Below are 13,857 nucleotides of genomic sequence, written 5' to 3'. Positions count from 1 at the left end.
TAAATGTAATTTCCAATGGTGGTAAATTCTCAGAAAACAGGCAGGGTAATATTACAGAAAGTGATGGGAGGGAGGGAAGGAGAGGCTATTTTAAGAGCAGGCAAAGCCTTTCTGAGGAGATGGCATATGAGCTGAAATCCGAATGGTAAGAAGGAATGGACTAGGTTACACCTGAGGGAAGTGGGGGAGACTTGCTGAAAAGTCCAGGGTGGAGCTGGCACTGGGGCTCTGCAGAAGGCTCTTTCCCCAGCGTCCCTTGGGCTCCTCTCTTCCCTCTCCACCATGTTCACAGACACCATGAGGCTATCAGGGATAAGCTGTGGTCAGGCAGGGATCAGGTGTGCTTAAGTATGCTCGGAACTCTCCTGTAGCCAGCCGGAAGCAGAAGGGAGGCCACCTGAGGTTCAACTTTGCTTCACTTTGCCTCAATTGTCCCTTTCCCAAGGGATCCCTTAGGACTAAACCTCACCTTTTCCACATGCGCGAGGGAGTATGTCAGGGACACCTTCCCCAAGGCAGCTAAGAGGTTAGAATCCTGCTATTGGTTTTATTATGGTAAAATATACATGACTTTACCATTTTAACCATTTTGAAGTGTACACGTAGTTCAGTGGTATTACGTACATTCACATGGTTGTGCAACCGTCACCGCCATCCATCTCCAGAACATTTTCATCATCCCAAACTGACACTGTGCACATTCAACAAGTCCTTGCCACTTTTTAAAAAGCCCTGTTGGATCATGGGCAATGGGAAAATGAATACCGTTTTACAAAAGCCTCTCCCACTGATGGGTAGAGTTTCCTTCTGGTTAGTGGAGTACCTCTCTGTTTATTCTGAAGACAATTGGTATCCGAATCACCTGGTTGGGGCCAAGGGAGGACGATTAAAAATGTAGATCTTCCCTCCCCTTCCTGAATCAATCTCTTGGGCTAGCACTCAAGCAGGTGTATTTTACCCCCATGATTCTGATGCTGATGGAAATTTGAGAATCACTAGTTCCAGCCTCACGGGAAGAATATTAGGGCAAAAAAGGCTTGCTATGAGGAGATAGCTGCCTGGAATTAAGTGTCTGCTTCACCAGTGGCTAGGTGAATAACTCTGGGCAAACTGCTTCAGCTCTCTAAACCTGTTTTCTTTCCTACACTGGGAATGTGATTATAGTAAGTACCTCACCACAGTTGCTGTGAAATTGAATAAGATGATGCAGATGAGGTGCTCAAGTCGGAGCCTTGCATGAACCATCTCAGGTTTCGATGTAGCTTAGAGGCTCTGAAGGGACCCAAGAGACTGCTTTCCAGTAGTTATGTTTTCTTAGTTATGGGTAAAGCGAATCAAACTTTACTATCTCAGAAGGACTTTAGCTGCCACCCCACTGCAGGAAAGCAACCAAGGTTATTATTCAGGATAGAAAAAATTATATATGCCTGCAGCAACTGAGAAAATACAATGTTTTTATTGAAAAATCTTTTCAGAGATGGATTCACATGGAGAAGTTCCTGAAAGGAATGGTTAGGTGATTAGTAGGAAAGCATGTAGTACTCAGCTGTGGGAAATAATAAAGGAAATGCGGCTCTGGCACATGTCCCGGATACTTACCACCTCCCCACTTTGGAACAAGGGCAGTTAAGGTTGTCTAAAGAGTGTTCTGGATGGTTGATGCAGCAATCCTTTGAAAGAAAGGCTCACAGCCACTGGTCAGAAAAGCTTTCTGAACAGAATGTGTCTCTGCAGAAAGGAAGGTGGAGGGGCCTCGGGAGTGATGAGCAGAACACAGAAGTGGGGGTGGAAACCTGGGAAAAAAGTTATAACAGAACTAGGACTTACGGGATTATCTTACCTTGTCTTTCCTACTTTTTACTTCTCAGCCTTTACTCAAATTTTCTACAGTAAATGTGTATTACTTTTATACTCAGAAAAAAATAACAGATGTTGTTTGTTAAACAGTGTAGAATGTGGTACAGCCCTCTTGTCAAAGTTTGGCTTTTTTATCCCTGGCACTCATCATAAAAATCACAACTGATACTTGAAATAATGATGTAAGGATACTAAAACTCGACTACACCTACTATATTTACTATGCTTACCAAGTGTGGCACTACCTGTGCTGTGCATAGTACATTTGCTGAGGCACTCACAACAGCCAGGTCCTGAGATTGGCCATGTCGTGGCTCCTTGCCTCTGCCTGCACATCTCACGGCCTCCTTGAGGACCCCTCCCCTCCCCCTTCTGTCAGAGGCTCAGGAATGGCTTGAAGTCTGCTAGTTCAGGTCAGACCAGCCCTACTTGCTTCAGTATGTGGACTCAGCAAACAGATCTGTACTGTTTTTTGCCCTGAAAAAATAGCAAAAAATGCCAAGGTATTGGCTACAGATTCAGCAAATTTAAACAACAACACACTTCCCAAAACTTGTTTGCTTCATTATTTTTTCAATCAGGTAAAAAATATGAATAATATTGCTTCTCTCCCATTGGATGATGACTTCTCAGTCGTAGTAAATCAGAAGCACAGCTAAAATGGACTTTGAGTTTTAACAAGGTACTTTATTTGCATTTTTAACTCTACCGAAAACAAGACATTAGAATGACATCAACTGTTTGAGTCAGCTGTTGGTTTGGGCTTCCGCCCAGAATTTGATGTCGTTGTGGGCATCCATGAAGAACAGGAAGAATTTCTTTTTTTTAAATTGGGAATATTGGGGAACAGTGTGTTTTTCCAGGGCCCATCAGCTCCAAGTCAAGTCTTTTCAGTCCTTCAGTCTAGCTGTAGAGGGCGCAGCTCAGCTCCAAGTTCAGTTGCCATTTTCAATCTTAGTTGCAGGGGGCGCAGCCCACCATCCCATGCGGGAATTGAACCGGCAACCTTGTTATAAGCTCGCGTTCTAACCAACTGAACCATCCAGCTGCCCCGAGGAAGAATTTTTTAAGCTTGTTGTCCAGAGGACCTCTGAAGAACCTCACTGATGATGGTGTTAAATGTATTGTAAATATAAAACAAGAAAATGGCTGGATATGGCCATCTTATGCATTAACTATGTGGATTTAAAATGCTTTCCATCTGCTAGGGCTTTGTGGGGGAACCGCTATGAAACTGGAGAGTTAATTAGTCTGGAAAATGTTTTACTTGGTATGATGATGAAATGTAGGCTAAGTATCAGATGTGGGGACCCAGGTAGAAGGGAGCACAGAAAGCACAGCCATGCAGAAAAGTTTGTAGGAGCTGAATCATATTTTGATTAAATCTGGATCATTTTACTGAGAGACTGTAATGTGAGAATGTGTTAGGGTGGTAGAGTGGTTCTATTATGTTTAGCTCATCCAGAGTGAATTAGTTTTCATCACATGTATTTTTAATTCTTTGGAAAGACAATTACATTAATTGGGGAATGACTTGTAAAATACCACTTTGATAAAGACATTTAGTGAATAGGTGTGTTGATATTGCCTAACTATTAATTAATTAAAAGTTGCTTGTAACATGAGCTATAGGTATGCTAGCTAAATGGTGGCAGTTGGCTGTTTGGGGAAGGCCATTATATTTTTGGTGCATGGGATGGGTAATACAAGGACTTCAAGAAAGCCATTCTGTGTCCTTCCCACTTCTCCCCTCCATTGCAAGGCTTCCAAAGTGGGCTGCCTTGACCTGGTCTGAGAACTTTCCAGCACCTGTCAGGGATGGTTTTGTTGTGATTATGCTTAGCAAGAGCAGAGGAGTCTCCACATGCCAGCCAACTCATGACCTTCCATCCCAGCTTTAAGAAACAGCCAAAACTCCCTTTCTCCTGTGTTTCCTCCCCAGCATCACTTCCCAGGACAGGTCTCTTTTACAGACCACGACATTCTCTGGGAAGTCTTTGCTGATGACTTGAGACCATGCTAGCTTCTGCCATCTTTATCTTCCTTCTTTATCTGTTACACAATTAGTACAAACATCGTTGAATGATTCCCCCACTTTTTAGCTGCCTGTACTATATAATTTCACATTTTATGATATTAACTCAGATCCTTAGGTTTTTTTTTTTTTTTTTTTTTTTTTTTATGGCTCTGTAGTCACAAATGATTTCCCTGTAGACAGGGATTGTGTCTTTCTCTTCTTGTGAAGTCATGTGGTACCTTGGCACATGTGCTAAGCACCCAGTAAACTTGTAAAACTTAAAAAATCACTTAGCTGCACGCACTGGATGATACAAGGAAAATTATCACATACTAGCACACAAATAGTATTCTACACAAATATTTTTTGAGTCTTTATCATTATTGTACTGGAAGGTGATTTAAAAGAAATGAACATGGGCCTATATCAGGAAGTAATTTGTGATGACTCAGGAGAAGTTTTTATAATGATAATAAAAGGTACTGTTTTTTGAGGGGTAACTACTTCGTAGGATTATTATGAGGATTATATGAGAAACTGTTATTTCCCCCCATTTTACAGATGTGGAAACTAAGCCTCAGCAAGGTTAAATGAATTGTGTAAGGTTAGCCTATTAAATGGCAGAGGTAGGATCCAAGTTGAGACTAATTGATTCCACTATCCTGGTGCTGTGTGTTCATCTGAAATGATGGCTACTCTATTGGATAGCACTGATCTAGAACTTCAAATAAATGGAATCATTCACTGTCTGGCTTCTTTCACACAACCTAATGTTTCTGAGATTCATCCATATTTATTACATAATCAGGAGACTATTTCTTTTAGTACTAAGCAGTATTCTATTGTATGAATATACCGCATGTTGTTTATTCATCTGTTGATAGACAGATGGGTGTATGCTTTTACTTTAGTTCTCTGAGTGGAATTTTTGGGTAATATGGTAAGTGTACGAGTATGTTTTACGTTGTAAGAAACTGCCAAACCATTTTCCAAAGTGACTGTGTCATTTTACACTCCCACCACAATATTCCAGTTGCTCCACATTCTTACCCACTTTGCGATGGCCAGTCATTTTAATTTTTTAAATTGAAATTTATTGGGGTGACAATGGTTAGTAAAGTTACATAGGTTTCAAGTGTACAATTCTGTAATATATCATCTATATATCACACTCTGTGTTCACCACTCAGGTCAGTTTTTCCATCACCATATATTTGACCCTGTTTACCCTCTTCTACCACCCTTCTCCCCACTTACCAGTCATTTTAATTTTAGCCATTCTAGTGAAAATGAAGTACTATCTCATTGCGATTTTAGTTGGTATTTTCATGATGACCAACGATGCTGAACATCTTTTCATGATCCTGTAGGTCATTTGTATTTCTTTTGTAAAGTGCTTATTCAAACATTTGCCCATGGAAGACTAAGGTTGTTTGTCTTATTATGGAGTTTTAATCGTTCTTTAGATATTCCGGATGCAAGTAGGAAATAATCTCATAACAGTACACTCCCATTTCCCCTTTCTTGATCTTTGTGTTATTATTGTCATACAGTTTACTTCTACATTTGTTAGAACTCCTAGTGTATATTGTTTTTGTTTTTTTTGTTTTTTTTTTTTCATAAATTTATTTATTTATTAGTTTCAGGTGTACAAAACAAGGTAATACTTAGACGTTCATCATCCATATCCCTCACACTGTGAACCCCCCTCCCCCTGTTTTTGTTTTAAATGGTCAATTCTCTTAAGTGATTTAAAAAGTAAAAAAAATTGTATTTACCCACCTATTTAGCATTTTCTATACTCTATTCCTTTGCATAGATACAGATTTCTATCTGTTGTCATTTTCCTTCTGCTTAAAGGAGTTCCTTCACCATTTCTTGTAAGCAGGTTTACGAGTAATAAATCCTTCTAGCTTTTGTATATCTAAAAAGTCTTTATTTCATTTTTATTTTCAGAAGACATTTTTGCTGGGTATAGAATTCTAAGTTGGCAGATTTTTTTTCTGTCAATATTTTAAAGATTTAGTCCATTCTCTTCTGACTTGCATTATTTCTCATGAGAAGCCTGATATCATCTTTATCTTTTCCCCCTCTACTTAATGTGTCTTCTTTTTCTAGCTTCCTTGGCCTCACTGAACTCTCAACTTTTTCTCTTTAAGTAATGCACACTGTTCAGTTCTATCTGAGTTCCACAGCCCTCTCCTGTAGCCTAAAAATTCTCAAGCTGTCAGGTAGGGCTTTTATAGAGCTCACCTCAGTTGTTTTTATTTTTTCAGGGATCACTGTTCTGTGTTGCCAGTTGTTCAATATCTGAAAACCATTTCATTATTTTTTCCCCAGTTGTTTAAGGCAGGAGGATAAATCTAGTCCTTGTTGTGCCATTTTGTCTGGAAACAGAACTTCTGAAATATTAAATCAGAAAAAGACATTAAAATCAACTTAGTTTTTAATTGGATATCTTTAAAATTTTTTAAAAGTTTTCCAATTACATTTAACATAAATATTATATTAGTTTCAGGTGTACAGCACAGTGATTATACATTTATATAATTTACAAAGTGCTCACCCCCAATAATTCTAGTACCCATCTGATATCATCTATAGTTATTACAATATTATTGACTATATGCTGCTCTTTACGTCCCCATGACTATAAAACTAACTTCTGATTGAAAAACTCTTTCCTTAAAATTGGTTCATATTTTGCATTCATTTAAAATTATGAGCTCATTTAAAAAATTTAGTGTCACAGTGTTTGACATTATTCCTTTTTCTTTTTAACAGGAGATATTCAAACTGGATTTTTAAATCATTCTAAATCAGTGATGGATCAGAAGTTGCAGAATGCAATCCCAAATAAAAGTCTTCAAAACAATTGCTTTAAATAACAGGGGAAAGAAAATTGATCTACCACCTTAAAACCCTGATCTAGAAAAACATATTGCACATAACAGTAAGTTATAACTGGAGAAATTTGTTTGGCCCTTAATTCACCTGAATGAAAGGAACTATCACTTTGTTTCTCAGAGGAATTGTATATTTGAGATTATTTTAATAACCAGTTATTTTATTGAAATCTTGACATGATCACCAGAGAGAAGAAACAGAGCAGTAGCTAAAACCTGTGTGTTGGTCAAGATGACTTCTGAAGAAATGACAGCTTCTGTTCTCATTCCTGTGACTCAGAGAAAAGTGATATCTTCTCAGTCAGCTATAGATGAAAATAGTGAAAAGATCTTGGACACCAGTGTTCCAAAGGCATATACTGTCAAGCAGAGTGGGCAGACTTCACATACCATCTCAAAACCAAACAAACTTAAAGAAGAATCTTCAGGAAGCAATTTGCCCAAGATTCTCTCAATAGCAAGGGAGAAAATAATGAGTGATGAGAACAGTAATGAAAAGTTCTGGGAGAAAAGCACGCCAGATTCTGTGGAAAACCTTAACATTAACTGCAACAACATATTGGAAAACCATCAGCGTGGCCTTCCGCAGAGCCAGTTTTATGAAACATGTGATTCTTTCACACAGGAAGGCCTATGTTTGGAAACTGGAATCCCTTCTTCACTGGAAAGAAAGGTGTTCCCTGGAATTCAACTGGAAATAGACAGACCTCCTATGAGCATTAGTCCCTTAGGAAATCAATCGGCGATCTTAGAGTCGGGCAGGGCACGCCCTGACAGCAACATGACGGTATTTCATTTTCATTATGAACTTGACAGACGAATGTCAGACACTTTCTGTACCCTGTCAGATAACTTGATTTTGGATGATTGTGGAAACTGTGTATCGCTGTCTGGTGTTGGTGGGGAGCAAAAGAAAAATTATATGGCATATACTTGTAAGTTGATGGAATTGGCAAAAAACTGTGATAATGAGAATGGCCAGCTGCAGTGTGATCACTGTGACACCTTGAACGAAAAATGCTTGTGCTGCAACAGTTCCTGCAAAAAGGCCAACGTGGTATGCTCAAGTGACAGCTTTTGCAGGGAGGATTTTACTGATAGTCCATCTGCCAAGACCTTTCTGAGCCATTTTGGGGACTTCCCTGATAATTGTGAAGATGTAGAAGATTTTTTTAAAAGTAAAAAGGAGCGGTCCACTTTGTTAGTGAGAAGATTTTGTAAAAATGACAGGGAAGTTAAGAAATCAGTGTATACAGGGACAAGGGCAATTATGAGAACTCTGCCTTCTGGTCATATTGGGCTGGAAGCTTGGAGTTACATTGATCGGAAAAGAAGCGGTCTCTTATTGCCTTGTGGGAGAGTAACGGGACGGCTGTCAACAGTGGTGATTCAGCAAGATGGGAACCAGTGTCTTTCAGAAGCCCAGTGGTATCCGGTAAGAGTTAAAGTTTCTTTTGATCATTTCTTTAAGCTTGATCTTTACAAATCCAAATTGTCTTCATTCATGGAAAATTTTAAGTTCTGTCAAATTACAATTCATAGGGAAAACATTTGAAGTTGTTGGAAACTAGTAGACCTAACAGATGCTCCAACTGATAGCTATCAAAATTGAGTTAACTCTGCAATAATATATGTAATAAAATACACATATATGTATGTCATCAGGAGTGGAGAAATTACAGAAATTCCCTGGTTACTGTGTGTAGAATTACAAGACAGAAACTCCTGGAAGTGGGAAAACTCCATCAATTGATTATCTGCTGTTTCTTTGCAGATACACTCCTATGTCTTCTTTTACTGTGTTTTTAGGTTGCAAAGCCTAAAGGAACTTAAAATCTGGTTTCTTCAACATTTTCCAACCAATGTTTTCAGTTTCTTCCCTCTTGACCTTTTTTGTGCCATGGACCCCCTGGGGCAATTTGGTGAGGGCTATGGACTCAGAAGAATGCTTTTAAAATGCATTAAATGTAATACAAAGCATTCTAAAGGATACAGATCCCATGGGTATACATTTATCAAGATATTTTTTGAAATTATGACATAGCAAGGTAGGTACTTCTTTATTAACGCGCTAAACAGTGGCACCTGGTGACATGCTAGCATCAAAGTAATGATGAACCTGACTAGGAAATGATTTGTCTGAGACTTTCCCAGTTTTAGCACTGCAAGTCCTGCATCCTGGGAAAACCCTCAGTCTTTGGCAAACCAGGGCAGTTGGTCACACTAAATGTAAATACTATTTTACATTCTCTACCATGACTGTGATATACCTGATTTCTGTTGATGATAAGATTACAGATTCTGCTGCTGCTCCTGGTTGGTGGAGGGGGCAGGGGTTGTTGCCTATATTCATAATTGAAGGAAATGCTAAATTTCTAACTCTCACTTTCCAGTGTTTCACAATTCCTTACAATCTAGATCTGTAAATCAGCATCCAGTCTAGGAAAACATCTCTGTTTTTAAACATAACTAGTATATTTTTACTTTCATCATCATCAATCATGATCCCTAATATTTATTGTGCATTTTACATGTGCCAGGCATTGGGCCAAATTATTTAGTCTTGATTTCATGTTATCGTCTCAACTCCCCTCTGGTATTGGTGTGATTATTATTAATATTAGTAGTAGTAGTATTGGTGTGATTATTAACCCCATTGTATTGCTAAGAAAATGGAGTCTCCGAGAAGTTAAGTACCTTGTCTGAGATCACGTAGCTAGTAGTAAGTGGTATAATTAGGAATGTAATCCAGGCAGCCAACACTCTTAGGTCCTCAAGATCCAGAAAGAAATAAAATTTAGAGGAAGCTTTCAAAGGAACAGAAGAATTCTATTAACTTTAGCACTTGTTGATTGAATAGCCACACTCACTGAGGCTTAGGTATCTCAGACTGGCTGCGTTCAATATGGTGGTTCTAAACCTGGTTACACGTTAGAATCTCAGTGTCCAGCCCCCCACTCCCCCAAAGACTCTGAATCAGAATCACTAGGGTAGGGACAGCATGAATATTTTTTCAAAGTTCCCTTGGTGATTCTATGATTCTATGGAGTCGAGAACCACTCACCAGGAGCTTCAACTGAGCTCTTTGCTTTTCAGTCAGGATATTTCTGGAATATTACTCTGCTCTAAAGACCCTGACACTGCTTGGACTCTTAGAAGGGTCAGAGGTGACCTGGGAGCCTGCCTGAAAAGCAAAAGCTTACAGGCCCTTCTCTCTATGCATTCGACCTACCCTTCACCCCAACAAGTGTCATTAGGTTTGTTTTTGCATCTTCACCTGATATCTCATGAAACCTGAGTCACAGTCAAGGTGGTGTCAGCTACCCACGTGCTCCCCAGCTCTTCTGACTGAATTCTGAATTCTGTCCACACAGGGAGAAAGGAGTTCAGCACAGCAGTCTGTCATCCCACTTAAAAATGCAGCGATTGTTAAATTCACGTATACCTGAAGTTGAACTTTAAGAACACAACAGAAATTTAACTATAGCAAAGTGAGTGGAAGTAAATCACTTGAAAACCGATATGAGTTCCCACACATACATATCCAGGCAAGAGGGCTGTGAATCTGGTGTAAATTGCAGGATCATTTTTGGCATGCCTGTACTTATTCCTCCAATTTCTGGAGCTCTGCCTCTTCTTCTTCTAAGAATGTTCACGGGTCCCAAGCTCAAATCTGCCCCTTTCTGTCAGTCAGAGGCCCTGGGATGGGTAATTTCCAATGAGAAGAACCAAACAGATGATGCAAATCTTCTTAGTGCCTGGAGGCTGAGAGAGGTTGCCACACCTCAGTCAGATTGAACTCAGGGATTTGTCTCTCTTCTCTGACTGGGTTTCCAGGAGGCTGTGGGCATTTTTATTAATCCTTAACATGAAGCTGGGGGACGGGCTGACTGTCCTCCTGTCCTTTCTCAGAGGAGATTTCTGAAAGGGAGAGACTTTTTTGAATGTCCATACCATGGCAGGAATGAATCAGTATTTACTAGAACATGGTATTGTCTCTCTGTATTTCGTTTTTTAGATTCGAGTTGGGTGGAAATCCTTCTCAAAAGTTGGGTGGATGAATTGTAGCCACTTTCCCGTAGCTCCTGTAAATTGCTTCCTTCGGCTAAAAAATGCAGACTCTAATGCTGTGCTCCTGTTCCAGTTTTCTGATTATTTCACATGTGTCCCTCCTGGTTCACCAGTCAGATTGTAAATTTATTAAGGGCAAGAGATGGCTCTACTTTTTTTCTACTCTCCATAACGCAAGCATCAAAGTATATAGAAAACAGGATAATGTCATGCTTAGAAACACGGTCTCAAGTCAGTCGGCAGTGGCTGGTGAAGAGTGAGTGACCCTATTCTCCATCTGGCCACTTATTACATGCTTTGTCACGAATCTGGCCCCACCTTTTGTTCTATAGTAGCTTCTCATATAGGGAAGTTTACAGCAGTAGGAATTTGAATGTATGTCCCCCTGTGTATAATACGGCAGTTTGAACAATCCCTCCCACACATTTAAAGAACGTGTCACTTGCCCAGTTAGTTTCTTTGCCTCCCATTAATTGTTTTTTTCCTGTGTGCCTTCATCAAAATGACCCAATTAATTTATATTTGCACAGCTGTGCAGAGGAGCATGGACTTGAATGGGAGACATTAATGAGGATTAATGCTGGCTGACTAACCATATCGGTATCCTCCTCCCTTTGCTTGTAAAAAATTAAAACCTTACGCCTTATCCAGTTACAGCCACACTCCCTCTCTCCTGCTTTCAATTTATTGACTCAAAAACACAGCATATTTTGGCAAGTAGCTAAAGCCTCCAGGTTAAAGATTGGTTAAGGGTGTTTCTCCTTTTTTAAAAAAAATCCTCTCCCTGCCTGAATTTTGGGGACCTTAGGTACCTAGAGTTATTCTAAATACGAAGCACAAGAAGTTGGTGCCTCTGCTGGAATCATTCCTGTAACCTGAGTTCCGTGTGCACTGAATGGTGGAACGTGGGGGAAACGAGGGTGGCCAGGGCAGAAAGTCCACCAGCTCCTGTAATTATTGCTTAATTTCTTTCCCGGCTTTGATCCGCAAGAGAATGTAATGTACAAGAGTATGTATGTCCAGCAATGGGGGATAAAACGAAGTTGCATATTTTTGAAATCAGACTAGAAACTCTTGAAATTAAAAAGGAAAGTAAAAATCAGCTTCTGTGTTGCTAGTTTCCTTTTCTGCTTTCTTCCTTCTAAGACGTGTCTTTCTTCTTCACTTGTACTCTCTAGCGGAGAAAATTAACTTTAAGAGGCAATGAAATTTTTTTGAGTATTTAGCGTAACTATCTTTGTTGATATATATAGCCTCGATTCTGTATTTTCTCTGTTATGTCTAACGGGACCATCCAGTAATAAATTCATTTTCTAAATTGTAACTTTTACGGGTGATCAAATGTCCGTTGAGCCTTGCTGTTTAATGTTGTAATAGATGGCTGTTGAAATAGCGACATGTCTTGTTTTCTCGTCTGGAAATTTGGTCTCCCTGCAGCTTGGGCACAATCTGGACGTTGAAAGAATGAAAAGCTCACAGGCTGCACAAGCTCAGCAGGACGCCTGTGCTTGGTGACATGCCAGGCCGCCTCTTCCATGACTAAGGGTTATGTCAGGTTCATGACATGGGTACAGGACGATGCTGGCCTCTTCCTGCTGAGCACAGTGAAAGGGAATCCAGCCCCCGGCCAGTCCCTCTACAGTTTAGTCACGTCTAGTGCATCAGTGGAAAATGTGACGGGCTGTCAGAGGCCAGCTCTGTGATAACTGAACAACTTTCCCTTATTAGCTGTGTTGGGACAGTTTAGGGTAAATGTACTTCCACACCTCTGTAGTGAGACCAACTCTTTGGCTAGGATTTGTCAAAAAACTGGAATGAAAAAACTGACCCTAGACTTTAGTTTTAAAGGTAAATGTGTCTGTGGCCACTGTTACTCTCATGGTAGCCTTGGGGCAGTATCAGCATTAGGACTTTTTTTCCCTTTCCGTTTCCCCAGATGTCCTGCATAATGGGAATTAGCAGTTGGAGAGCCTCCAGTACTGGAAGTGGGCCATGGTTAGTTAGAAAGTGGTTTGCAAAGAATCAGAACCCACATTCTGGGCAAGGATAGGAGAATAGATGGAGCCCTGATCTAATCCTCACCCTGTACTTTTACATGGGGGAGACTCAGGCTGCCCCTAGAAGGACCTCCCCGTACTACTGATGAGTGACGAAGAGTGTCCCTCTCTCCTTGATTCTCTCCTCCCTCAGTGCTGATTCCAGTACAGCCATCCCCTGGGGGCTTAGAGGCCCCCAGTATAGAGTTTCTTCTCTGGTGACCAAATGACTCAGCATTCAAGGATTGAAGCTTTATTGAGGGTGTGTGTGTGGGAGGTGACCAACCCCTGACCCCTCCATAACTAAACTAACCTATGGCTCAGGCAGGGCCTTCCCCTGAAAAGTTGTTCTCAGACAGAGGTGCTGGGATCATTCTCTGGCCGCGAAAAGCCCCAAGACAGCAAAATGGTGCCCCGTCCAGTGGTGTTGCTCTAGCAGCTGGACACATTCCGAGCCTCAGACTAAATACGGAACCTGCAGAGCTCAGGCATCCAAGTCCCTAACCCCAACACTTGGCCCTTGCTCCCCTCTCATTTAAGCCATTACCCCCATATTCTCAGAACGAAATCAGCAGAAAACCACTTCAGTCTTTCGCAGCACTAAGATACAGTCGTCTTTCAAGGGTAAAGAAAGCTTCTTTGAAACCCTTGGAGGGAAGGAGAACTGCTTTGATTTCTTCTTTTTTAACAGCTTTATTGAGATATAGTTCATATATCATACAATTCACCTATTTAGAGTATACAATTCAGTGGGTTTGGGTATATTCACAGATATGTGCAACCATTACCACAATTGTAGAACTTTTCATCACCTCAGAAGGAAACCCCATACCCTTTAGCTGTCACCCTCAATTCTCCCCATCCCTTCTCTCCTCCCCCAGCCCCTAGCATTCACTAATCTATTCTCTGTCTCTAGATTTCCCTGGTCTGGACTTTCATATGAATGGAATCAGAGGATGAGGTCTTTTGT

The 13,857-nt window shown here is 40.4% G+C and overlaps 1 protein-coding gene across 1 annotated transcript in view; it reads left to right on the top strand.

Annotated features, from left to right (window-relative positions):
- Window positions 1-13,857, top strand: part of PLCE1 (phospholipase C epsilon 1) — a 301,542-nt gene that overhangs the window by 17,928 nt on the left and 269,757 nt on the right. The window contains exon 2 of the mRNA XM_081075061.1: window positions 6,659-8,215. Within this exon, the coding sequence (XP_080931187.1) occupies window positions 7,013-8,215 (1,203 nt within the window). The 5' untranslated portion in view covers window positions 6,659-7,012. The remainder of the gene's footprint in view (window positions 1-6,658; window positions 8,216-13,857) is intronic.

This window comes from Rhinolophus hipposideros (assembly GCF_964194185.1).
Source record: "Rhinolophus hipposideros genome assembly, chromosome: 15".
NCBI lineage: Eukaryota > Metazoa > Chordata > Mammalia > Chiroptera > Rhinolophidae > Rhinolophus > Rhinolophus hipposideros.
The sequence above is the reverse complement of the archived record's forward strand: the minus strand, read 5'-3'. Positions and strand labels throughout refer to the sequence as shown.